Source organism: Ailuropoda melanoleuca, chromosome 5 (assembly GCF_002007445.2).
Source record: "Ailuropoda melanoleuca isolate Jingjing chromosome 5, ASM200744v2, whole genome shotgun sequence".
In the NCBI taxonomy this organism is placed as follows: Eukaryota; Metazoa; Chordata; class Mammalia; order Carnivora; family Ursidae; genus Ailuropoda; species Ailuropoda melanoleuca.
The window spans coordinates 2,490,259-2,515,205 of record NC_048222.1 but is presented as its reverse complement, the minus strand read 5'-3'; the positions used below and the strand labels follow the sequence as shown (position 1 = coordinate 2,515,205).

At 44.0% G+C, this 24,947-nt stretch overlaps 4 protein-coding genes across 4 annotated transcripts; 2 read left to right on the top strand and 2 right to left on the bottom strand.

Annotated features, from left to right (window-relative positions):
- Window positions 1–12,211: 12,211 nt before the first annotated feature.
- Window positions 12,212–12,923, bottom strand: LOC100482328 (histone H2A type 1-A). Its single transcript, XM_011220444.3, is given in 2 exon segments — window positions 12,212–12,557; window positions 12,559–12,923. Coding segments are annotated over 2 exon segments (393 nt in total). The 3' UTR covers window positions 12,212–12,529.
- Window positions 12,924–13,189: 266 nt separating this feature from the next.
- Window positions 13,190–13,633, top strand: LOC100468404 (histone H2B type 1-A). The gene has a single exon (XM_019795911.2). It carries the CDS (start codon window positions 13,247–13,249, stop codon window positions 13,628–13,630), a length of 384 nt encoding a protein of 127 aa, XP_019651470.2. The 5' UTR covers window positions 13,190–13,246; the 3' UTR covers window positions 13,631–13,633.
- Window positions 13,634–21,895: 8,262 nt separating this feature from the next.
- On the bottom strand, window positions 21,896–22,296 carry LOC100468151 (histone H2B type 1-A). Its single transcript, XM_002915831.4, has one exon. The coding sequence runs from the start codon at window positions 22,282–22,284 to the stop codon at window positions 21,901–21,903; it is 384 nt and encodes a 127-aa protein (XP_002915877.1). The 5' UTR covers window positions 22,285–22,296; the 3' UTR covers window positions 21,896–21,900.
- Window positions 22,297–22,396: 100 nt separating this feature from the next.
- LOC100482073 (histone H2A type 1-H) lies at window positions 22,397–22,942 on the top strand. The gene is made up of 2 exons (XM_034660187.1): window positions 22,397–22,400; window positions 22,548–22,942. Exons 1-2 carry the CDS (start codon window positions 22,397–22,399, stop codon window positions 22,940–22,942), a joined length of 399 nt encoding a protein of 132 aa, XP_034516078.1.
- The last annotated feature ends 2,005 nt before the right edge of the window (window positions 22,943–24,947 follow it).

Sequence of the window (24,947 nt, the reverse complement as noted above, 5' to 3'; positions counted from 1 at the left end):
AGCTGCGAAGAGAGGTGTGTTGACAGCCAAGCTCCTTAGTGGCTGAAGACAGAGCACAGGCAGGAGAGGAGGCAGGATGTGGGCTCCTGGGCACGAAGGCTCCTTTCAGATGCTTCTCCACATTTGCACCTTAAACAGTGGACACGAAGTGTTGACCACAGAATCCTCACACACTGGGTGACCGGTAGCATGAATCCACCTGCCTCCAGCCGGTCCCTTAAAGCCAAACGAGAGTAACTCTGCCGTAAAGTCTGAGCTTGGCTGCAGGACACAGACATAGCCTGACCAGCAAAAGAGAGGGAATTACAATCGACACCTTGTAAGAGCCGCACACACTCATGAGGGGTTCTTCCTTCCACGCCCTGGCTGAGCAAACACAGGGCTGAGATGTCGGGACCTTCCCCATCGCCCAGGCAGAAAGAGGCACAGCCAGAACTCAAACCCAGGCCTGACTCGAGGGCTTTTTCTCATTTCCATGGGCCACGAACATCCCCAGACATTACTAACTTTTCCGTGAGGGGCAGAGTCACCCTGGTTAAGAACCACCGCACCAGATAAAGAAAATTACTAACTGATCAGACACTTTGTTGAAGTGAACTAGGATTTGGGCCCTGGGGGGTAGGTATCAGTGTGCGAGGGAGGAGACAGAGGAACAGAGAGGTCAGGGACCTGGTTCAAGCTAGATACAGTAGAGGCGATCGGTCTGTTTCCCAGCTCCCGGGAGCCAGAAATAGCCGTTGAAAAAAGACCTACAGCCATCTGTGGGTGTTCTGCAATTGTTCCTGTAATCACCATCCTTATTTTATATCTTCCCTAGTTCATGGAAAGGTTGGAGTCTGGATGAATATTTTCAGCACTGATTTCTATTTTTCTCCCCAGGACTATTAACTGCAATATTCAAATTTCACTGTACGTTTTCAAAGGTGCCATTTCAGAGATGTATTAAAAATTGGATCTATTTTCCCCTGGAACGCCTGCTGGGCTCCCTCTGGCGTCAGCTAAGATTACATTAGACTTTAAAGGAGCTCATGTGTGACCACATTTCACACTAATGAGGAATACGTTCTTCCTCAAGGGGCCGTTTCCGAAATCCAACTGGCTTTTATTGATGACACTGTAAAATTGTTTTATTCAAATTTTGCAAATATGCTGGGAAGGGTCTACCATAAGTTAATGATGAGGGAACAGAAGGCTGGCTGAAGACAGCATAAGCTGACATCCTGCAACCTTACCCCAACCCCCCCTCACTCTTGGGTGGGACGTGGGTGACATTCTTCCCAGAAGCCCCCAACCATCTTAATGCTAATGTCTTACTAGAGGGGTAAACAACCTTAACTTGACAATGGCAAGGCCTCCAGTATCCTGTGAGTCTTCTTTAACATATGAAAGTACTTTCTCAACCTCCCTTTTTCCTTACCTCCCCCAACCCCATGGTATATAACAGCCACCTCTCACAACCCGGGGCAGCAGCTCTTTCTGCCCATGGGTCCGGTCCCTGTGCTTTCATAAACCACCATTTTGCACCAAAGACGTCTCGAGAATTCTTTCTTGGTCGTCGGCCCTGGACTCCACCCTACTGAACCTCACCTATATTCCAAAACCACATCAAGTTTTATAAGGTTAGAAAACAACAAATCTAAATTCCTTAACTTTTGAAAGGACACAAAGTGACATTTCACAAGATGGGACAAACTGACAAGACAAACATACACCTGTCAATGCTTCCATCTGCGTCCATCTGTATACAGGCACGAATGAAAATGTCCAGTCTCACTCTGCTAAAAAGAAATGCAAATCAAAATAATAAGGCAGAAGGGCTTTACCTTACCAAGGAAGCAAATCTTTCTTTAAACAACACCAAGTTCTGCGAGCGCAAAATAAAGCAGATATACTGTCGTGCTTTGCTGGTGGCTTTTTCACGCAGCCACGTTAGAATAATTGAACAATGTGCAGAAAAAGCCATCAAAATCTTGCATACTTTTTGACCCACTCATCCTATACCTAGGAACGGTGTGAGCAAATACTCCAGAAGGAGGAAAAAGCATGTGGTTGCTCATTATAGCGCTGATTGTTGTAAGAAAATGTGGAGAGTGGCCTAAGCAGCCAACAGTGGAAGACGGTATATTTAAGCAAAGTGTGGTAAATTATCCATTCCAGCACAGTAGTGGTTAAGGTGGGCTTTGGACTCAGAATGTCTGGTTGAAATGCTGGTTCCCATGCGAGCTCTGTGACCTTAAACACATTGAGTCTCTTCATCTGTGCAATGGGTATAATAATAGTTTCCACCTACGGGATTATTTTGAAACTTAAACAATATCAAACATAAAGCGCTGAGTGTGTGGTGGATAGTAAGTGCTCAATCAATGTCTTTTTTTAAAAAGATTTTATTTATTTATTTGAGAGTGAGAGAGAATGCGCGCAGCCAGGGGAGAGGCAGAGGGAGAGGGAGAAGCAGGCGGCGCCCAGGTGGGGCTTCACCCCAGGAACCCCAGGAACCCCAGGATCGTGACCTGAGCCAAAGGCAGACGCTTAAATGACCGAGCCACCCAGGCACCCCTCAATAAATGTCTTTCGATGGACTATTATGTACCTAGTGAAAATAAGAATTAGGAAAAAAATCAAGTAATATGATGTTTTTAAAAAAAATTATAATATTGAAATAGAAAATATTCTGTATTCATAAAGGCTAGTAGAAAACATACAAAGATAAAAATAAATTTCTCAAAAGGCTGAAGTCACGGATCCCTCTTCCCCCTCAATTTTCTATGTTGCTATTATTTTTGTCATTAAAATACTAAGTAGTGGGCACCTGGGTGGCTCATTCGGTTGAGCATCCGACTCTTGATTTTGGCTCAGGTCATGATCTCGGGGTCCTGGGATCCGGCTCCAAGTCGGGCTCTGAGCTAGCAGGGAGTCTGCTTGAGGATTCTCTCCCCCTCCCTCTGCCGCTCCCCCCACTCACTCATTCACTCTCTCTCTCTAAAATGGATGGATACATCTTTAAAAAATAAAAAAAACTTAAAAAAAATACTAAATAGTAAGCAGCTGGAACCCAGAACAAAAATTTATTTATAAATGCATTCAACCAGCCATTAATTGGTGTCTCTCATGTTTCAGGCACCGTGACATGGTAAACAATTAAGACATCATAAAAAAAATCTATAGTTAAGTAAAAGAGACAGACAGTAAAAAATTAGCGACTTCTACTGGAACATATTAAATGCTATCATTGAGATTCATTCAGGGTTCAACAAGGTTCCCAAAGAGGAACACCTAAATGGCCCTACGATGAAGGATGGTCAAGGAAAGCTTCACAAATGATGTAATGCCTGAGAATAATCTTGAAAGATTTATAAAAGCTAATTAAATGAAGAGAGGAAGGAAGGACAATCCAGGGAGGAAATGTAACCAGAAAGACAAAAGTGAATTAAAGCAAAAGGGGTCCAAGGAACCGAGGTATATGGATAAAGCCACGGCATGGGACAGTGTTGTAAGAAAGGGGCTACCTCTCTCAGCTGGGCTGCACAGTCGGAGCTTTGCCCTGAAAGCCAGGGGGAGCCGCTGACAGACACTGTTGGAGGAGGTATTGAGAGGATGTTGTAGGTTGACCGTCCAGCTGGGGCCGGGGCAATTGCCAGCTCTTTACCCACACCCCTGTCCTTGGAATAGATGTCCCACCCACTGTTCCTGTACTAGGAGTCCCTTCGAGGGCATCGATAGCCTTGACAGAGCACCGTGTCGAGACCGTCAGAAGGATACACGAGACTGAACCCAGGCATGGATTCTACAGAAACGCCTAAGGTTCCGGTGGGTGGGTGTGGAGATCTACTGGTCTTGCTGCCGCCCAAGACAAGCCTTGTAATCCAAGTCCCTTTGCTTATTGAAGCTGTCACCTGTCGGCCTAGAGTGGCCCTGCCTCTGCCTTTGGTCTCTCCTTGCCCTCCGAGTACAGGGGCTGGTTTTGATTCTCACTCAGGGAACTCCCAAATTTGTGAGCCAACAACTGGTGAGCCAACCAGGAGACAAAAGAAATGAGTCTTGGGAAAGAGGCATCAGAGGGGGAAACCCCAGGTTGGCCCTGCAGGGAGGAGTGGCCCAAAGGACAGATGCTTGGGGTGCATGAGTACAGGGAGGCCCTGAAAATGCCAGCTGGTCCAATTCATTTGTTAGAAGAAGTGTGCACTGCCTGTGGGGGCAAAGAAGGGAAACCAGTGGCCGCCACAGTGGGCTGACCTCCTCTGTGGGCAGTCTGATGGCCACTGATACCCACCTATACGCTGTAGCTCGACTTAGAAAGTTGGAAGAGCTGAGGTTAGAGAAGGACATGCGGTTGTTCCCTACTCTGCTGGCTTCAGGCCTGAAAGGCATGGTGGGAGAGCAGAATAGTGTTGGAGGCCTTAGCACGACCTTGTGCAAAACAAAGAGGACACAAGCTGCTGCAGATTAAGGTCAGAGCGCTTGTGACAAAGCTTGGTTGGGATGCTAAGAGGTGGAATCCCTGAGAAGGTGAGGAGAGGGAACAGGAGGAGGTGTGGTGGTGGGTGGTGAATGCAGGACAGGACGCCCTGTGCCCTTGGGCCCTAACACAAAGGGAAACGAAAGCACAGCAACAGCAACCTCAGCCCCAGGACAGCCTCCAGTTCAGGAAGCGGTCATTGATGTAGAGAACAAAGGCAAGAAGGAAATGGAGGTAAAATTCAATGTCCTAGTAACCCGCAGCCCATTGACAAATACTTGAGGCAGGCAGAGTATGACCTTCCTCCAGGAAACTCCTTTGCTAGAGGGAAAAACAACCTTAGCTTGACAATTGCAAGGCCTCCAGGAGCCTGGGAGTCTTCTTTAGCAGATGAAAGTCCCTTTGGAAACTTCCCTTTGTCTTTACTTCCCCCAACTCCAAGTATATCATCAGTCACCAGTCAGGCCCCCAGTGCTGCTCTTTCTGCCCCAGGACCCTGTCTCTGTGCTACAACTAAAAAAACACCTTTTTGCACCGAAAATCTCAAGAATTCTTTCTTGGCCGTCGGCTCTGAGCCCCAATATTTCCACATCAGTCATGATGAGAGAATATACTCGCACCGAGCTATTTTTTTTAAAGTAGGCTCCACACCCAACATGGGGCTTGAACCCACGACTGAGATCAAGAGTCGCATGCTCTACCGACTGAGCCAGCCAGGTGCTCCCCCTTCCCCTTTTTTCCCCCTAAGCTTTTTGACATAGCTGCCAAGTTCCAGCAGAAGGCCAGGGCAAGGGTCCCAACATGGCTGGTGTGGCTGCGGGATCTGGGGGCCAGAGCATTTCTCTGACGAGGCTGGAGGCAGAGACCGGAGCAACAGCACCACACAACCCTGCCCTGTGGTGGGGTCACAGCACTCACTCCCAACTAGACTGACTTATTCCAGCCTACAGGGAGGTTTGGCTCAGTGAGGGGCATGCAGGACCTTGGAACTCTATAGAGAAAGTGCAGCAAATTCTCAGGGAGCTGGGAATGAGACAGGCCATCTAGGCCCCAGTCTTCAAAGGGTCTGGCCACATTCACTGCAAAGAATGAAAGCCAAGATTTTCCATTCTGCCCCTAGCACCTGGTACAGGACGCTGATATCTGTGCCGAGCCCAGTTGTGGAACAGGACATTTATGATGTTGGACAATCCACTGTTAACCTGGGAACAGGTATGTGATGTGAAAGACATTAGGATTTGAAGCTGACAGCCAAAAAGAATTCTTGAGGCATCTTTGGTGCAAAAAGGTGATTTTATTAAAGCACAGGGACAGGACCCGTGGGTACGAAGAGCTCCACTGGGGCCATGAGAAGTGGCCCATTATATGCTTTCAAGTTGGGAGGGGCTTGGGGAGAGTTTAAGTCTCTATGGAATTTTGGATGAAAGGTTTCCAGGACCTTGAGCGGGCTAGCTGTTGTTGGGAAAAGGTCATTTATTACCATCTAATAAAACCTTAGTCACGAGACCCTTCAGATGTATATCGGTGGGTCATAAGCTTGGGGATGATTGCCAACACGTATCTTGGGGGAAAGAGATAAAGGAAATTTCTAAAGGAACTTTTATATGTTAAAGTAGACTTACAGGATCCTGGGGTGGGGGTTGGGGGCCGGGGAGTTGGGCTAGGATTGCCTTTTGCCCTTAGCAAAGTGTCCACATTGAGGCAGTTGAGTCCCTAGAGGAATGTCACTCTGCCTGTTTCAAGGACTTGTCAGTGGGCTGTAGGTAGTAAGGAAATTTAATAATTTTTCTTCTGCCTTTGTTTCCCACATCAGTATGGGCTGTGGGAAAGACCGGGAGACAGAGGGGGAACTTGAGAAGCCAAAAGGCTATTCCAATTAGCTATAAAGGATCTGGTTAAAAAAATAATAACCAGGAAGTAAATGTTTGACTTCATTACTGCCAGACCTCACCTGACAAGACAATCTGGCAACCCAATGCTGTGTTCGTCAGCCTTCCGGAAGCCTTAAAACCTGAACAATAGTTCAGACCTGCCGCGTCAGCCCCCATCACCCCTAGTGCCCTGCCTGGTCCAACAGAGGCCTTAGGGATACAGTTCTATTCAGGGTGAGTGATTCCCATGCCCTGGCTTTAGGATGCAAGTCAAAATCATCTTGGGGGGGTTGTGGTGCTGGAGGTGATCAGAGTTCCCATGCTGAGCTCATTATTCACTGGTCCCCAGAAATAAATAAAGGGGGACGGCTCTGGTGGATACTGGAGCTGAATGTACTAAAATCCTCTGAAACCCTCGGAAGTTTCCTGGCCTCTCAGTGCCACTGATGGTTAGGGAGGGCAGACAGTCATGCTCTGGAAGGTCCTTTGGACACAGAAAATTGCCCCACCCCACAGGAGAATACCAGGTTTTTATCCAACCTGACACCAGGTTTTTATCCATCTGATAGAGAGCACAGAGGGGATTCATAACCTGCATGGTCAAACAGAAAATCTCTATCTTTGAATTCTCCTTCTGGGTTAGGAACCAGTGCGGAAGGAAAATACTGACTAGGAACCCATAAGCCTGGCTCCCTCATGAAGAGTATTAATTGTTCAACAATAAAATTGCTTGGGGTGGGGGGCTTGAGGGACCAGGAGGCACTATCTGAGAAGGGTGCTAAGTAGCTCAATCGTACTCCCTGCCCACAGCACTGTCAACAGCCCCAGATAGCTAGTGAAAAAAACCAAACGGGAACTACTGAGAATTGAACAAGGTGGTGCCCCCCCATCCATGCGGCTGTGCCCAACATGGCCACCATCTTAGGTACCTTGGCCACGGTTCTAGTCGTGTACTACGCTGTGCTGAACTTAGCAAATACCTTTTTCAGTACGTCCCTGGACATGAGTCATTAGCCAAAGTCCCCTTCGTGTGGGAGGGGCAACAGGGGCCTTTCAGGTGCTTCCCCAAGCCTACCTGAACAGTCACAGCACACGTCATGGTGATGTGGAAATGCTGGGGTTCAGAGCTGGCGGCCAAGAAAGAATTCTTGAGATGTTTTCGTCGGAAAAAGGTGTTTTTTCATTACAGCACTGGGACACGACCCCTGGGCAGAAAGGGTAGCCCTGGGGTTGTGAGGAGGGATTGATTATATACTTTGGAGTGGAAGGAGGTAAAGACAAAGGGAAGTTTCCAAAAGGACTTTCATCTGCTAAAGAAGACTCCCAGGCTCCTGGAGGCCTAGCTGTTGTCAAGCTAAGGTTGTTTTCCCCTCTAGCAAAGGAGTTTCCTGGAGGAAGGTCATAGTCTGCCTGCCTCAAGTATTTGTCCGTGGGCTGCAAGAGGTAAGGACATTGAATTTTACCTACATTTCCTTTTTGCCTCTGCTCTTCACATCAATGGGATAGTAGACAGAGACCTGTCCCTGTTCTCCCTCCCCACATCAGTACAATAGGCCCATTACACTGGTGACAAATGTGAAGACTTTCTCTACCGCGGGACACCCTGCAAGCTTTGCCGGAGCATCTGCAAGGGAGAGGGTGGGCAGAAAACTCAAGTCGCAGGCACCACCGTGAATATCTGGGAGTCAAACAGTAAGGTAAGACGCACATTGTCCCAGGAGCTGGGACTGATAAGATACAAACCTATCCAACCCCTGAGAACGTGAAAGGGGTGTAAGCCTTTTATAGGGATTTGGGGGTTTGGGAGGACTTTTATTCGCCACTTGGCACATTGCCTCTGTCCCTTATACCACTTGGTTAAAAAAAAAGGTGGGGGGCACAGACAGGAGTGGGGGTGAGAGCAGCAAGCTGCCCTTAAGAAGGCAAAGCTACCAGTGAAGCTGGTTAGAGCTCTGGGCATCTCCCAAGCAGGGTTACCATTTGCATTAGCTGTCTCTGTGACTCCAGAAGGTACGGGCCAGTCCCTGTGGCAGAGACAACAGGAGAGAGAACGCTTAGGATTTTGTTCCCAACTCTGGAGGGACGTAGAAAAAAAGCCACCAAACACGAAATGATACCTCATCTCACTATTTAAAAAACAGAAATTCACTCAGGCTAAGAATGCTGACAGCAAAGTATCGCCTTCACTTGCTCTGGTGCTAGCCTGGAACCCCTGCTGAGCCAGGACAGGGTTATTTCACACAGGCGAAGATAAGCAGTTACTGTACCACTTCAGGAAAAACTGGAAAGTAGACAGTCCTCCTAACACACTGATGTGTCCACCCAGACGCACTGTTTGCCAAGATCACTGTCCTCCCTCTGTCTAATCCTGATGGACAATGAGCGGACATATGACTCGACCTGGGCCAGCTCCCTTCCTCTGGGAATGTGGACCTTGGAAAAGGAAGTTGGTCTCTCTCCAAGAGGCTGAGGCCGAAATCTGCAAAATTAAGCAGCCATGTGGGGCCCCTCTTCAAACTGCTCTTGACCCTGGCCCCAGGTGACAATCTTCTGCTTTCTGAGTGGTCGATGCAACTAAGAGTACAATCCAATCAGAGCAGACCTGACGTATCTCATTTACATTCATTTGCATCTTGATTCTTTTTCCCATCAGAAATTGAGTTTACCCAATACCTCAGCTGAATACATGGTATAGTAATAAGCCCGTGGCTTCACGACCTGATACTCTCTTTTCCTCAAGCACTGTGTCTTTTATTTCCAAGTCTTTCTCTAAGTTGCCCATCAGGTCCAAGAAAGGCTCCAGGAAACCATCATCGATACCAGAAGAATGGCAGGAAATGCCAGAGATGTTACAGACACCCCTATTACATGTATCACAAAGTAGGTCTTGAAGAAGGTTCACCCCAAAACTGGCATCTCTACAGAAACCCTATGACTGAAGAACTTGTTAGTGACTTTAGAGCACCTCACAAGTCTACTTGCCTGGCACATTCATCACAATGGGCTCTTGACTATTGTGTACAGGGAATTCCAGATGGCTACTGCGTGCTGATGCCAAGAACACTATTTCCTGTCACCAAGTACCCAAGCTACAAATGAGGGGTTTTTTTAGAGAGAGAAAGCTCAGTTGGTGCAGGGGGAGGGACGATGGGGGTAGAGGCAGAGGCAGAGGGAGAGAGAGAATCTTAAGCGGGCTCCACGCCCAGCACAGAGCCCGACAAGGGGCTCGATCTCACCACCCTGAGATGATGACCTGAGCCAAAATCAAGAGGCAGGTACTAAACCAACTGAGCCACCCAGGTGCCCCTCAAATGAGTTTTTTAGGAGGACATGAGCCTCCAAAACTGGGGACTCTTTTCAGAGCCAATTATATTGTCATGTTAAGAGTTTTATTTCATCTGTTTTTAGATTTAGAACTCTTCTCTCATTTTGTTTTTGTTTTAGTAAGTTTGAGTTTAATGTCCTGTTCTTTTCAGTAAGTTTTCTAACTCGGAATAATTTTAGATTTACAGCAAAGTTGTTAAAGTTGTTAAGATAGAGTTCCTGCATACTCCTCACCCAGTTTCTCCTATTGTCAATATTTGTGCATTTCTCACAAAAAAGGAGCTAACATTGGCACATCGCAGTGAATTGAACTCTAAACTTTGTTATTTCAATAGGTTTTACCTAATGTTTTGTTTTGGTTTTTTTTTCCTGTTCTAGGATCCAACCCAAAATATATGACATTTAGTGGTCCTGTCTGCTTAGCCACCTCTGGGCTGACAGTTTGTCAGAATTTCCTCGTTTTTGATGACTTTCACAATTTTGAGGATTTATTGTCAACTATTTTGTAAAATGTTCCTCAACTTGGATTTGTCTGATTTTTTTCTCATGGTTCAATTGGAATTATGGGATTGTTGGGAGGAAGACCAAAGAAATGGAATACCTTTCTCAACATATCATATTAAAGGCACGTGCTATCGACAGGGCTTATCACCGATGCTGTGAACACTGACCACCTGGCTGAGAAAGTGTTTGCTAGATTTCTCTACTATGAAGTCACTTCCTTTCTCCCCTGCCTTGGCAAGGCTGGGGACTTAAACTACCTGCTTGATGGAGGTATATCTATATAAATTATTTAGAATTTTTCTGTTTACATTTTTCACATAGCCCTCATTTATACCATTATTCTTCCTTGATTTTAAAATTTCACATCAAAAAATTTAATTGCTCTGTTTGAAGCATTATTTAATTTTGTTCAGTATATCTGTGCAATTTTTCAGTCTTCAAAATTTTTCCTGCCTTTTGGGCCCCCTCAAATTGCATGCCTTCATTGATATTTATGTACATTAATTCAAGAGATGGTTAACTCTTTCATAACCCAATTTTCCCTAATCGACATATTATGTACTTTATTCTCATCTTTTAACCCTTACAGAACTTTATATTCTTCTTCATATCTGCTTCTATACATATTCTATGTGTAGATCTCAAGTGTGTGGAATGGCTTTTTTTTTTTAAAACCATAGAGATTCTTTTTTTCTTTTAGACAAGGTGGACTACTGAATATTTTGTAATTTTGCATTTAAAAGTCTAACTAAATGTTCGTTTTCCAATTTTTCTTGGTGTTCACAGTACAAACAAATCAACTGAAACTGTTCTGTGTTTTTTGTAGCTAAAATTTTTGAAAAGCTTGGCCAAAATTTGAAAATTTCAAATAATTATGATAGACATTCTTGTCATATTCCTGCCTCTTATGAAACTGACACTAGTATCTCTCCATTACACATGATACACCAAGCTTGGTTTTGAGATAGTTGTTCTCTATTTTAAGAAACGATTCTAGTCCTATTTTTTTTTAAGATTTTATTTATTTATTTGACAGAGAGAGACATCGAGAGAGGGAACACAAGCAAGGGGAGTGTGAGAGGGAGAAGCAGGCTTCCCACCAAGCAGGGAGCCCAATGCGGGTCTCGATCCCAGGACTCTGGGACCATGACCTGGGCCAAAGGCAAACACTTAATGGCTGAGCCACTCAGGCGCCCCATCTAGTCCTTTCTATTAAGCATGTGTATAAAACCACACACATCAAATATTCACATATGCCCTAAATTTTAAGATTAACTTGCTAACTTTTGGTTTACTAATATATGTCTAAAGATTTCAGGATACCAAATGATGCTAGCATGTTTGAAAGGAAATTCCTTTTCAGAAGATACTTTAAGAAAACCATGCATCCTTGCTGGATTGATGTGCTGTAGGACTGCCACCAGTTAAACTGGAAGCTATATTATACCTCTCCTGTTCGTTCTTCTTCATTTTTTTAAAGATTTTAAGTAAGCTCTACACCCAGCATGGGGCTGGAACTCACAACCTCCAGTGAGTCACATGCTCTGCCCACTGAGCCAGCCAGGCACCCCCTCCTGTTTGTTTTTATCCAATCACCACTTAAGTATAGTCCTTAACTCACTAAAATATTAGCGTTAAAGTTGCCGGTTTAGGGGCACCTGGATGGCTCAATGGGTTAAGCGAGAGATTTGATTTCTGCTCAGGTCGTGATCTCAGGGTCTGGAGATCAAGCCCAGGAGGGGCTCAAACTGAGTGTGAATCTTGCTTGGGATTCTCTCCCTCTCTGCCCCTCCCCCCCACTCTCACATGCATGTCTCTCTAAAATAAAAAAGTCACCGGTTTACATTAGCTCACAAACTGAGTGGTGGTTGTAATGACAGACTAATTATAGCTCCTCCTCCCGATAGCTTCAGTATGTGACTAAACTTTTTGCTGGCTGGGGTGCTGGGATGGCAGTGGGTTAGGTGAAGGGCTCGATTTCCACTCCGGTCATGATTCGGCTCATGAGATCAAAGTCTACAGCGGGATCTCCACTTAACGTAGAGACTGCTTCAGATTCTCCCTCCTGCTCTCTGCCCCTCCCACTGCACTCTCAAAAAAACCTTCAGATCCTTGCTGACCACTTACCAGGGAAGCTTGTTGAGCCTCAACAGCTTTACAACTCAAAAGAACCCGTTAGTAGAACCAAAGGTCATTTTGGAGCGCTGGGATTTTTACTAAGATTCAGGGCATGTGTACCTATATATACGCGTAAGCATCCCACATACATGGCAGCATATGCACAGTCTTCCCTGATCATTTGAGTGGCTCTGAAAAGAGCTTTTGGTTTTTCTTCCCCGAACATTGTCACTCATCGGGATTCATGACTTGGGAATTACTTGCCCTGGACTTTGTGGTGGTGACTCGGTCTTTTTGGGTAGCAGCATGGCCTGGATGTTGGGCAGGACGCCGCCCTGTGCGATGGTGACACCGCCCAGAAGCTTGTTCAGTTCCTCGTCTTTGCGGATGGCCAACTGTAAATGGCGGGGGATGATGCGCGTCTTCTCGTTGGCACGAGAAGCGTTGCCCGCCAGCTCTAGAATCTCGGCTGTGAGGTACTCCAGCACGGCCGCCAGGTACACCGGTGCACCAGCCCCAAAGCGCTCCGCATAATTGCCCTTGCGGAGCAGACGGTGGATTCGGCCCACCGGGAACTGCAAGCCGGCTCTAGATGAACTGGACTTAGCCTTAGCGCGTGCTTTGCCACCCTGTTTCCCGCGCACAAACATAGCTGGACGCACCGCAGGAAACTACAGCAACTAAAAAAAAAAACTACGGGGCCTATTTATAGCCTGACAGTAGGCTGTGATTTGTTATTTGATTGGCTGATGGCCATCTAGCCAATCAGAAAGCCTCACCAGAATCACCTCATTTACATTCACGCCACTACCTACGAACCAATCAGACCCTGTCTGCTCAACACGTCACTTCAGAACTGTGCGTATAAATACTGCTCTCGTTAACGTTCAGTGCTCTTCGCTTACTTGGTGCGGCTTGGAGCGGTTAGAGCTGTAACTGGAGAGCTGTAACGCTACAGAGCTGTACACTCATCATGCCGGAGCTGACTTCAAAGGGCACTACCATTTCCAAGAAAGGCTTCAAAAAAGCTGTAACCAAAACCCAGAAGAAAGAAGGGAAGAAGCGTAAGAGATGCCGCAAGGAGAGCTACTCTATTTACATCTACAAGGTGCTGAAGCAGGTGCATCCCGACACCGGCATCTCGTCCAAGGCCATGAGCATCATGAATTCTTTTGTCAGTGACATCTTCGAACGCATCGCAGGCGAGGCGTCGCGCCTGGCGCATTACAACAAGCGCTCGACCATCACGTCCAGAGAGATCCAGACGGCCGTGCGCCTGCTGCTGCCCGGGGAGCTGGCCAAGCACGCCGTGTCCGAGGGCACCAAGGCCGTCACCAAATACACCAGCTCCAAGTAAACTTGCCCAAGTAAGCGTCTAAACCTAAATTTAACCCAAAGGCTCTTTTCAGAGCCACTTACATTTCCTGGAGAAGGGCTGTGGCTCTGCTGATAGGGCTTGGTCCCTACATTGGGGCAAGCTCCGAATTCAAAAATCTGTTTGTAAAACTGGTAAAAATAGGTGCTAGCTCTATAACAGTGCAAGTTGCTCAGTCAGCTTAGGACCTGGCCGTAAGTACTGTTTCCAGTGGTGCCAAGATTCACATTTTATTCTAGGGCTACTAGTATTCACGGCAGTCCTGAGTACAGCCTGAAGCTGTGGAAAGCTCTTGGGACCCTAGGAAAAAGTGGCCTGGAAAATGTTAGTGGTTTGTTTCCTGTTTACTGCTGTGCATGAAAGAATTGGTCCTACAGCCTAACCTAGCTGCCCTCAAGCTGCAGAGTTGAAGGTGCCGAGTCTCTTGGTTGGAGTTAGGCTTCTCTGTTAGATGTTTTAGGCTGTTATTGGTAGAGGGCATGTTGACATTGGAACGTGTAAATGTTACCATGTGAGATACTCCGTAGTGGAACTAACTAACCTGGCTAACCACAACCAACTGGTAGACGGTAACTTTAACTGAATCTCCTCCTTTTTACATTGCTTTTCTACACCTTATGATCACTTGTTCTGTTGTAGGATTGATCATTAAGTGGTACTAGAAGAGACCAAGTATTAAAATCCATGCATGATTGAATTCAATGACCTTAAAACAAACAGATCAAATTACTTCCAGTCAACCTGTGATTTAACTGGAATCCTCAACTTGACTTAATTTTTTTATGGTTTAGAGATGTATATATGTTTTCTTTGCATTAAATAAACTTTAGTACCACCTGATAGTGCCAAGCCTGACACAGCTTTTACCTCAGATTATGTTTTGGCTGCAAGTAACAGGAAGTACCAAATGAATGAGTTGACACAATAAGTAATACCCACTAATCAGGATGCCCAAAGGCAGAGAAATTCCAGGAGTGAGATGACCAGAATCCTGGTTCCATTGCCCTGATTGCTTCAGCTCTTCTCCACACCCTGACTTTACCCTCATGCGGGCCACAGGTCCAAGTGTTCATGCAGATGGGAGGAAGTAAAGGCAGGAAGAGACAGTGTATTTCACCGGGCCTCTGACAGAGCAAGAAAAGCCTTCCCTGAGGACTTCCTTATCCTTTTCCTTCTTTTTTCTTGAGAGAGAGAGACTGGGGGGCGGGGCAGGGAGGGGTGCAGAGGGAGAGGTAGAGAGAATGTCAGACTCACAGCCCAGCATGGAACCAATGTGGGCCCCCATCTCATGACCCTGTGATCAAGACCTGAGCTGAAATCAAGAGTCAGATGCTTGACTGAGCCACCCAGGTGCCCCACCTTGTCCCTTTTCTAAACCTGAGTCTTGTCACAAGCTCTGCTTGAGCCATTCACCTAGGGAATCGGACCACGTGACTGGTATGGACAAATGAGTTTCTTTCATATAAATTTGGCATATTTTTTATTAAATATACTACTAGGGATTCTGGTTTTGTTCTTATTGTAAATGGTGTATTTCCCTATTCAAATCTAGCATTTAATTGTTCTGTATGGAAGTATTGATATCCATGCATCATTTTCATATCCTATTATACCTTGCTGAACTGACCTATATTCTTGTTGGCTTTCTGGTAAATTCTGTTGGGTTTTACATTTTTGTGATAATATCTGAAAATAAACATTTTACTGCCACCTTTTAATTAGTTTGCTTCTAATTTCTTTCTCCTGTCTGATTTCAATGGCTCATAGCCTTCATAATGATGTTAAATAGAAATGAAGAGAGTAGGCATTCTTGTTTTTTTGTCACTTTGCTGAAGAATCTTCTGGACTATTTCTCATTAGATATATTTCATAATAATGAGAAAGAATTCTTCTATGTCTACTTTATTGAGAGTCATAAGTTAAGAATGGATATTGAGTTTTAGAAAATGCCTTTTCAGCATCACTGGGGATTGATCATAAACCTTTCCTCTTTAGACGTATTATGATGAGTTATTTTTTTTTAAAGACTTTATTTATTTATTCGACAGAGATAGAGACAGCCAGCGAGAGAGGGAACACAAGCAGGGGGAGTGGGAGAGGAAGAAGCAGGCTCATAGCGGAGGAGCCTGATGTGGGGCTCGATCCCATAACGCCGGGATCACACCCTGAGCCGAAGGCAGACGCTTAACCGCTGTGCCACCCAGGCGCCCCTATGATGAGTTATTTTAATAAACTTCCTAAAACTGCATTATCCTTACATTTCTGCATAAAACTCTCCTTGGGCATCTTGTTCACTTAATGTTCTGCTGAATTCCGGTTACCAATATATCATTTACAATTTATGCTTCAATATTATAAGTTAGATAATCTCTATTTTCCTTTTTTGTGTGTAATCGTGTTCCACTTTTGGTATAAATTTTTATTCAATTCATGAAAATAATATGGAAGATAATGATATTTTTATTCTTTTAAAGATGTATTTATTTATTTTAGAGAGAGAGAGCATGCCCATGTGCGCAGGCACATATGAGCTGGCGGGGGGAAGGGGCAGAGGGAGAGAGAGCATACCAAGCAGACTCCCTGCTGAGCGTGGAGCTCGATCGATCCCATAACCCTGAGATCATGACCTGAACTGAAACCAAGAGTCAGATGTTGATGGACTGAGCCGCCCTGGCACCCCTAGAAAATAACTGTCTTTTTAATATTCTGAAACTGAACACATTGGAATTCTCTTGTCTTGAAAACTTTGATGAAATTCCTCTTTTAAAACAATTGGTACTTGGTGTCTCTTTTTCAGTTGACAGTTCTTTGCCCATTTTCCCTATTCTTTTATGAAACTGTTCTGCTTAGATTTGCTAATAATTTGTAATACATTTTGGTAAATTATATTTTACAAGAAAATCATTTAAAGATATCCTCTTAGAGATAAGCAAACTGGTCTCTAATGATTTTATCTCCACTGTGTTTGTAACTACAAGTCCTTTATTATCCCTAATTTTGTGTTTGTACTTTCTCACTTTTCACAAACCCTATCAGTTACAGGCTAATCTTTTAATTTTTTAAAATGTATTTATTTGCTATTTCTTTACTTCTGCGTTTCTTACAGTTTTACTGTACTGGAAAATTTAAAAACAGTTTTGCCATTTCTCTTTTTCCTAAGTATTTTTTTTCCAGGTTTTTCATTTTTTTAACCTTAGGCCTTCTACTGACTCACTTTATTTTTGTTTTTCCTAGCTTCTTTAGTGGGGTGCTTACTTCATAGAGACAATTCTCACACTGCATGGTTTTGATATAAATGAATTTCAGTTGCGACAGTTCCGTTAAATTACACCAATTGTCCAACGACACAGTACAAATTTCAGTAGTGAGTAGTTGCATAAATTACAAACTTCAGTGCTGGGTCTTCAGTTCACAAGTCACTGCACAAATAACAAATGCACATCGTGTTCTATCATGACCTATCACCTCACTTATTGTATTTATTTATTATTTAAAAGATTTTATTTATTTGTCAGAGAGACAGCACAAGCAGGGGGAGTGGCAGGCAGAGGGAGAAGCAGACAGCCCGCTGAGCAAGGAGCCTGATATGGGGCTTGATCCTAGGACTCTGGGATCACGACCGGCGCTGAAGGCAGATGCTTCACCAATGGAGGCACCCAGGTGCCCCACGTCACTTATTTTAAAATGTTCTGGTTTCTGGACACTGCATGTGTTACTCAGTTTACGCACAAACAGGAAGCATGTACTTTTAGTTGCCGCTTTGTCTCCCAGTGATAAATGTACATGACAAGAACTGATCAGCAAAAGTGGGATGTGGCCATCAAGATGAAAGTCTAATAAAAAAATAAAAAAGAATAATCCTGAAAGTGGAATTCAAGTTGAATATAAAAGGAGTTCCAGAAGAAACAGCTGGCAGTGAGACTGCTGGTGCTGTCACTATCGAGAGACTAGCTGTACGACCAGAGGAACTCAGTGACAGTGAACCCGCTGACATAAATCAGAAAGTGTTTGTGTCAAAAAGGATGAAGATGTTCCAGGGAAAGTGACCCTGGCAAAACGCTTTGTGCTACAGGATTTCTCAAAGATATTTCACAACATTGAAAATACAAAGAATAAAATGATGGAAGCTGATCCGAATTTAGAAAGAGCCATCACAATTCGCCAAGGTATAGAAAAGACGCTCCCTGTATCGGAAGGCGAGCGTGTTCAACTACTTGCAGTAAGTTCATAAAAAAGAAATGAGACTTTAATTCTTTAATGGTGTTAATATTTCAAATTACAATGTCCTAAGTATTTTTTTCCACTTCCCTCTATAATTATAATAGACGGTTAAGGGAGTTTTTAAATGTCTGGATAAAAATGTTTAAAAATTATGGAGTAATGATGATTTTTCCCATTGATTATTAACATTGCTTTGCATCATCATTTTTTAGGTTTTACACTACCTCAAGAACTGCCTGTATTTATGCTTTCTTAGTAATGTAAGCATTTAAACTATCTTTTTTCCTCTAAGCCATGCTTCCCCTTATTCCCACAGGTTCTGTAAATATTCTGAACTCTCATTAATATGTAAGACTTGCCGAGAGATACGAATTTCTTCATTCTCCACTAGGAACTTGGAAATGTTTGTTATTAGAAAAGCAAAGCTGCTGCCCAAACTGTCTTTCCTTAGATCAGACTTGCAGACCAAATGTGGACCAAGAACCCAGCTTTAGGGAGCTTGGTGGCACAAAGCACGTCGGAATGGGTTTGTAACTTCTGAAGACTTCCGTAATGTCAGACAAATAAGAGGAAAGCTTTAGTCCAAGACAATGCGTGGGAAAGCAGCTAAAACACAGGGTTTCTTGTTGTTGTTTCAGGTTTTTAAAATGTGTGTTTTAAGAAAGGTGCTATCTGCCTGTGGCCAGCACCTCAATCACTGAGTAATAGAGGATTGGCATGATGGAATTTTCTGGGGAAAGGGCCACAGCGCAGCTAGGGCTCTGCTTTAAATATAGTGAGGTTGGCTTTGGGAATTGGGGAGAGCAGACCCTGCAGGTGCTCCCCTCCCTAAGCACTTCTAGATGTTTACTCCACCCTGACATCACTGCAATGATTACCCGTTGGCATTTGCCCTGGAAGCAGGGCAGGTATTCGCTATCTCTAATTCTAGGTTGTGATGTTGTTATGCCACAGAACAGAAAACATAACAAGTGGCAGGAAGATGAGGGCTAGAAAAAGGACAGAGCACCTACGCCTGTTGGGAAACCCAGATGCTGTCATTGCCCTCAAGCTATCGTAATGCCTCTGAACCCAAAACAGGAGAAAGACCTCTGCTGGTGCAACTGTCAAAGGAGAAGCTTCCCAGTCTCATCTCAGATGGGACCGTGAGGTTTGCGGGGCAAGGGAAACCCTTCCGGGGAACGGGGCCAGAACGAGCCAGACCAACTTAAGTCCTCACCCTACTGCTCCAGCAGGCAGGCATTGCTCTTCCATGTGAACGGGATGGCACCATGGATACAACAGAACATGGAGATAGAAAGACTGCGAACCATCAAGAGGGACTGCAAACCCTTGTGGAGCGAATTTTGAGGTGGCTGCACAATGTCAGAATGGTGATGAGAAAGCAGTTGAATTTACTGGTTTGGAATTCATGGGGACCCCTACACTGCAGATATAAATTTGTGAGTCTGCCATAGGTATTTAAAGCAAGGGGTGTGGTTGAGGCTACCTAGAGTAGATTTAGCGCTATAGTGTCCAGTATGGTAGCCGCTAGCCATATGTGGTTATTGGGCACTTGAAATGTTGCAAGTCTGAACAAAGACACACTGTAAGTGTGAAATACACATTGGATTTCAAAGACCTAACTTTTAAAAATCAAATTATTATAATTTTATCTTTATTACATGTTGAAATTATAAAGTTTGATATATTGCATTAAACAAAATATTTGATTAAAATTAATTTCACCAATTTCTTTTTTCTACTTTAAATGTGGCTACTGGAAAGTTTAAAGTGACATATGTGGCCAATGTTTGTGGCTTGCATTATATAGAAATTGGACATTTTTGAAATTAAAGACCTATGCTCTGCTAAAGACACTGGCAAGAGAATGAAAAGACAGACCACAGGTGGAGAAAATATTTGCAAATCATGTATATGATAAAGGACTTGTAGTCAGAATACATTTTAAAAAATGCTTGAAACTCATCAGTAAGAAAATAAGCCCAATTAAAGAATAGGCAAAAGATCTACACAGATATCTCACCAAAAAGATCTACAGATGGCAAATAAGCATATCAAAAGATTCTCAATGTAACTGTTATTAGGGAAACGTAAATTAAAACAATGAGCTATTTACACACCTACTATTAGAACGGCTAAAATCTAAAACATGACATTACCAAATGCTGACAAGGGTATGGAACAAGAATTCTCATTCATTCACTGCTTGTGAGAATGCTGAATGGCACAGCCACTGTGGAAGACAGTTTAGCAGCTCCTTATAAAGCGAAACATACAACCCAGCAATTGTACTCCTCGTGATATTTACCCAATTGTTTGAAAAGTTGTTTCAACATAAAACCTGCGCAAAAATGCTTATAACAACCTTACTTACAACGGCTAAAAAATGGAAGCAAACAAGAACCCCTGAAATACGTAAATGGATAGACCAATTGTGGTCTATCCGTACAACAGAATTATTCGGTGATAAAAAGATAGTAGTCCACATAACAAAAATGGATGAATCCTAAATACATGCTACTAAAGGAAAGAACCAGCCAGAAAAACAATACTTTTCCACTCTAGAGTTGATAAGTATTTGGAGCTATGCAGAGACATGCTGTTTCATAAGGCCTTATCAGGGCAGCTGGGACCCCTGACTAGAGATGATTCCCCCTTCCCATACAATGTGGCACAGATGTCCCATCTATTAGCTCCTTCGAGGACTCCCAGCTAAAGCATTCTGGGATTCTGCAGGGGCATGTGACACTTCTTTACTACGAATTTTTACTATACATATTCAATCAAATGGTATTACAGTTTGTTTTAATTTTTGTTTTTTGTAAAGAAGATGTATATACATTAAATCTTCTTTAAAAGGGAAGAAAATAGAAATCAACAGTCCAACAGGATTCTAGCTGAACCACAGGTTTCTGGGAAGTAGTCATAATAATTTGATCCCTTCTTTTTTGTCAATTTCCATGGCCTTTTTCAGTGATTTTTAAAAAATGCTTGTGGGCTCTCTCAGAAGAGTCCAGACGATTATGACAGATTAGATCTTGTACCCAATGTCTTCTGCCGTGAATACTGGGCATCCTATTTTGATAAAAACCATTTGACCCGATTTAGAACATCACGGTATTCGAGTCCAGTGATATAAGGCACAAACGCAATTTAATGGTCTAATCACAATATAAAAAACAAATGACCTTATTAGAACTTGTAAGTTAAATGCAAAAGAGTTAATTCAGTTAATGTCACTTGTTTGCCAGTTAGCCACTTATCGGGTTTCAGTGTGAACCAGCTGGCACGGCAAGATCTCCACACTCCCATCAACCTGTTCTCAATAAACAGCCCAGTTTAGAAACCACAATAAATGTTCAGATGAAATCAGACCAAGAAACTCTGGGCTTTGGGCCTCAAACAGCAGCAGCTTATGGGCAGCTAGCCGGATCCATGAGTTTTTTCACACACCACAGCCAATGTAAAGAGGAAGTAAAACGGCTGTGACTAATGCTCCAATACTAGACCGTCTTAAGGTCTGTAAGTCTCAAGGTCTATAAACTCTGTCCACTGCTCCAGACTTTCACTGTCATCTGATACAAAATACTTTGAAAATTTTTTACAGAAAAGCAAGCCATATTCCTTATGGCCCTCGGGCCCGTGTAAGGACCTCCCTGAGGACACAGGATTAGTGGAGCCACTTTCTGTTCAAAGGACTCCCTTCTCTGAACTGCTGCCCCTAGATCTCAAGTCTAACTGAAATGCATAAACTAATTCAGTTAGGTATTTGGAACTGAAAGATAGTCATACAACCACCCCAGTGAGACCTTACCTACTCTTATTTCTCAAACATATTATATGGTGTGAGCAAAGCGAACTTGGCAAACAGACCAAGAAATCTATTTGCTTGTTACACCAGCAGCTTCCAGGTCAGAAAACCTACCCACGTACAGTTCACAACTAAGCGCCTACAGTCTTTTGTAAAGTGTGGGTGGCTCTTAAAAGAGCCTTTGGGTTATAAAGCTTGTCTGGTAACTGGAATCGTTTTACTTGGAGCTGGTGTACTTGGTGACGGCCTTGGTGCCCTCGGACACGGCGTGCTTGGCCAGCTCCCCGGGCAGCAGCAGGCGCACGGCCGTCTGGATCTCTCTGGACGTGATGGTCGAGCGCTTGTTGTAATGCGCCAGGCGCGACGCCTCGCCTGCGATGCGCTCGAAGATGTCACTGACAAAAGAATTCATGATGCTCATGGCCTTGGACGAGATGCCAGTGTCGGGGTGCACCTGCTTCAGCACCTTGTAGATGTAAATAGAGTAGCTCTCTTTGCGGCATCTCTTACGCTTTTTCCCTTCTTTCTTCTCAGTTTTGGTTACAGCTTTCTTGAAGCCTTTCTTGGAAATGGTAGTGCCTTTCGAAGTCAGCTCCGGCATGGTCGGTGAACAGCTCCAATGGGGCTAACAAGTGGCACTTCAAGAGGCCAACCGTGGTATTTATAGGCACAGCGCTCAATGACGTGTTAGGCAGCCAACATCTGATTGGGCAATGGGTAGTGGCGTGTTTGTAAATGAGGTGATCCCAGGAACGTTCTCTCATTGGTAGACTATCGGCCAATCAAACAGCACCTCACAACCTATCACCAGACTATAACGGACCTAACGGAAATTTTCTCCGTTATCACACGGCAGTTTTTAAGCTATATCTGGACGCGGGAAGCAGGGCGGCAAGGCTCGCGCCAAGGCCAAGACGCGCTCCTCGCGGGCGGGTCTCCAGTTCCCGGTGGGCCGTGTGCACCGCCTGCTCCGCAAGGGCAACTACGCCGAGCGGGTCGGGGCCGGCGCGCCCGTGTACCTGGCGGCCGTGCTGGAGTACCTGACGGCCGAGATCCTGGAGCTGGCGGGCAACGCGGCCCGCGACAACAAGAAGACGCGCATCATCCCGCGCCACCTGCAGCTGGCCATCCGCAACAACGAGGAGCTCAACAAGCTGCTGGGCCGCGTGACCATCGCGCAGGGCGGCGTCCTGCCCAACATCCAGGCCGTGCACCTGCCCAAGACTGAGAGCCACCATCATAAAGTCCAGTGGAAGTAATACCTCACGAGCAGTAAAGCTTAGCAAGTGAAAACAAACCCAAATTGAACCAAAGACTCTTTTCAGAGCCACTCACGTTTTCTGAGAAAGCTTAGATTTACAAAAAAGTTAAAAGAATGGTAACAGATTCACCCACAACAAATAAGGATTTAATTGGCCACAACTCTTTTAACAGGACGCTGAAATTATCTAGTTAATGGTGGCAGAGGCCTCTGAAGCAGTTCACCTTAATGCACAGTAATTTTTACAACGGAACTTTTTCAGCCCTCTAGATAGGGCAACCATCTTGCAGGCACTTGGGGGGCGGAAGTGCCATTCTCGTGGGGAAAAGAGCAAACATAGACTACAGCTGTTGTGACAACAACAAACTAAGCACCAAACAAGGGGTATGGTTGGCTTTTTGAGAGTTTGTGGATCATCAGAACACTGACTTTATTCCATTGGGTCATCAACCCAATCCCACCCTCTGCTGCTAGAATCCATAAGAGGGCAGTCAGACAGACTGGTCTGTCACTTAAGGTTTCTTCTCTTGCCCCACGAGTCTTCTAAAATCCTGAAATTTGTCAGAACTGGACTACATTCAACTTTCTACTTAGTATAAATAAAACTGACCTCTATCTTCCCATCTTAAACATTCTGGGGGGTTTGTACATTCTTACACAGTCCAGCTGAACTCACTAGTATGTTAATCAACCAATAATATAAGACCATCCTATAAGAATGGCACCCCGATAACACAATGCTGGCACTAATAACTAAAATTGTTGCAGTCACTGGAATATAACAATATTATTGGATCACTGACAGTTTTCTCTTTAAAATCTGGTGGCAAAAATTTGGGATTCCCCAGATGAATCCCTTCTTCCTTTGTTATCACAGAGAAATTAAATTCTACATGATAGATGTCATTTCATTCCTAACACCTTTCTTCTGATTCTCCTTAATCCCAGCCATTCAGGTTCTGCCTAGATTCTGGGCTATCTGTGTTCTTTCGGGGAAATTTGGAATCTTGTATCATCTTAAGGGCCCAGGTAGGGCCTAAATCCAATAATAAGTGTCCTTGAAAGAGACCAAAGAGAACACACAGAGAAGGGAAGATCATGTGAAAGTCAAAGGCAGAGATTGGAAGTGATATGGCTACAAACCAAGAAACACTAAAGATTCCTGGAAGCCACCAGAAACCAGGAGGGAAGCATGGGACAAATTCTCTCTCTGAGCATCCAGAAGGAACCAGTTCTGTTAACATTTGATTTTGACTTCTTCCTGCCAGAACTATACAAGAATAAATTTCTGTTTTAAACCCTCCAGTTTGTGATAATTTGTTATAGCAGGCATAAGAAACTAATACCCTCTCTTTTAAGAGGATGCAAAGACAAGCTATAGACTCAAAGAGAATAGCTGCAAAGCACATATCTTACAAAGGACTAGTATCTAGGATATATAAAGAACTCCAAAAACTCAATGGTAAAAAACTACTCAACAATCCGTTTAGCAAATGGATGAAAAATGTAAATGGACACTTCACCAAAAAGGATATACAGATGGCAAATAAACACATGAAAAGGTGTTCAATAAGATACGTCATTAGGTAATTTCAAAGTGAAACCACAATGAGATGCCACTACACACCTACTTGAATGACCAAAATCCAAAACACTGACACCACCAAATGCTGGCTAGGAGCTGAACTAACAGAAAACTATTGTTCATTGCTGGTTACAGTGAAAAATGGTACAGCCACTTTGAAAGACACAGTTGCTTATAAAAGTAAATGTCAGCCATCTAGATCTATCTAAGATCATATATATATGAGCTATCTAGATCTATCTAAGATTATATATATATATATATATATATATATATATATATATATATAATGCCTCCAAAACATTTATAGCAGTTTTATTCACAATTCAGTTCAATAGATGACTGGATAAATAAACTATAGTACATCCATATAAGGAAGCATTATTCAGTGATAAAAAGAAATGAGCTATCAAGCCAA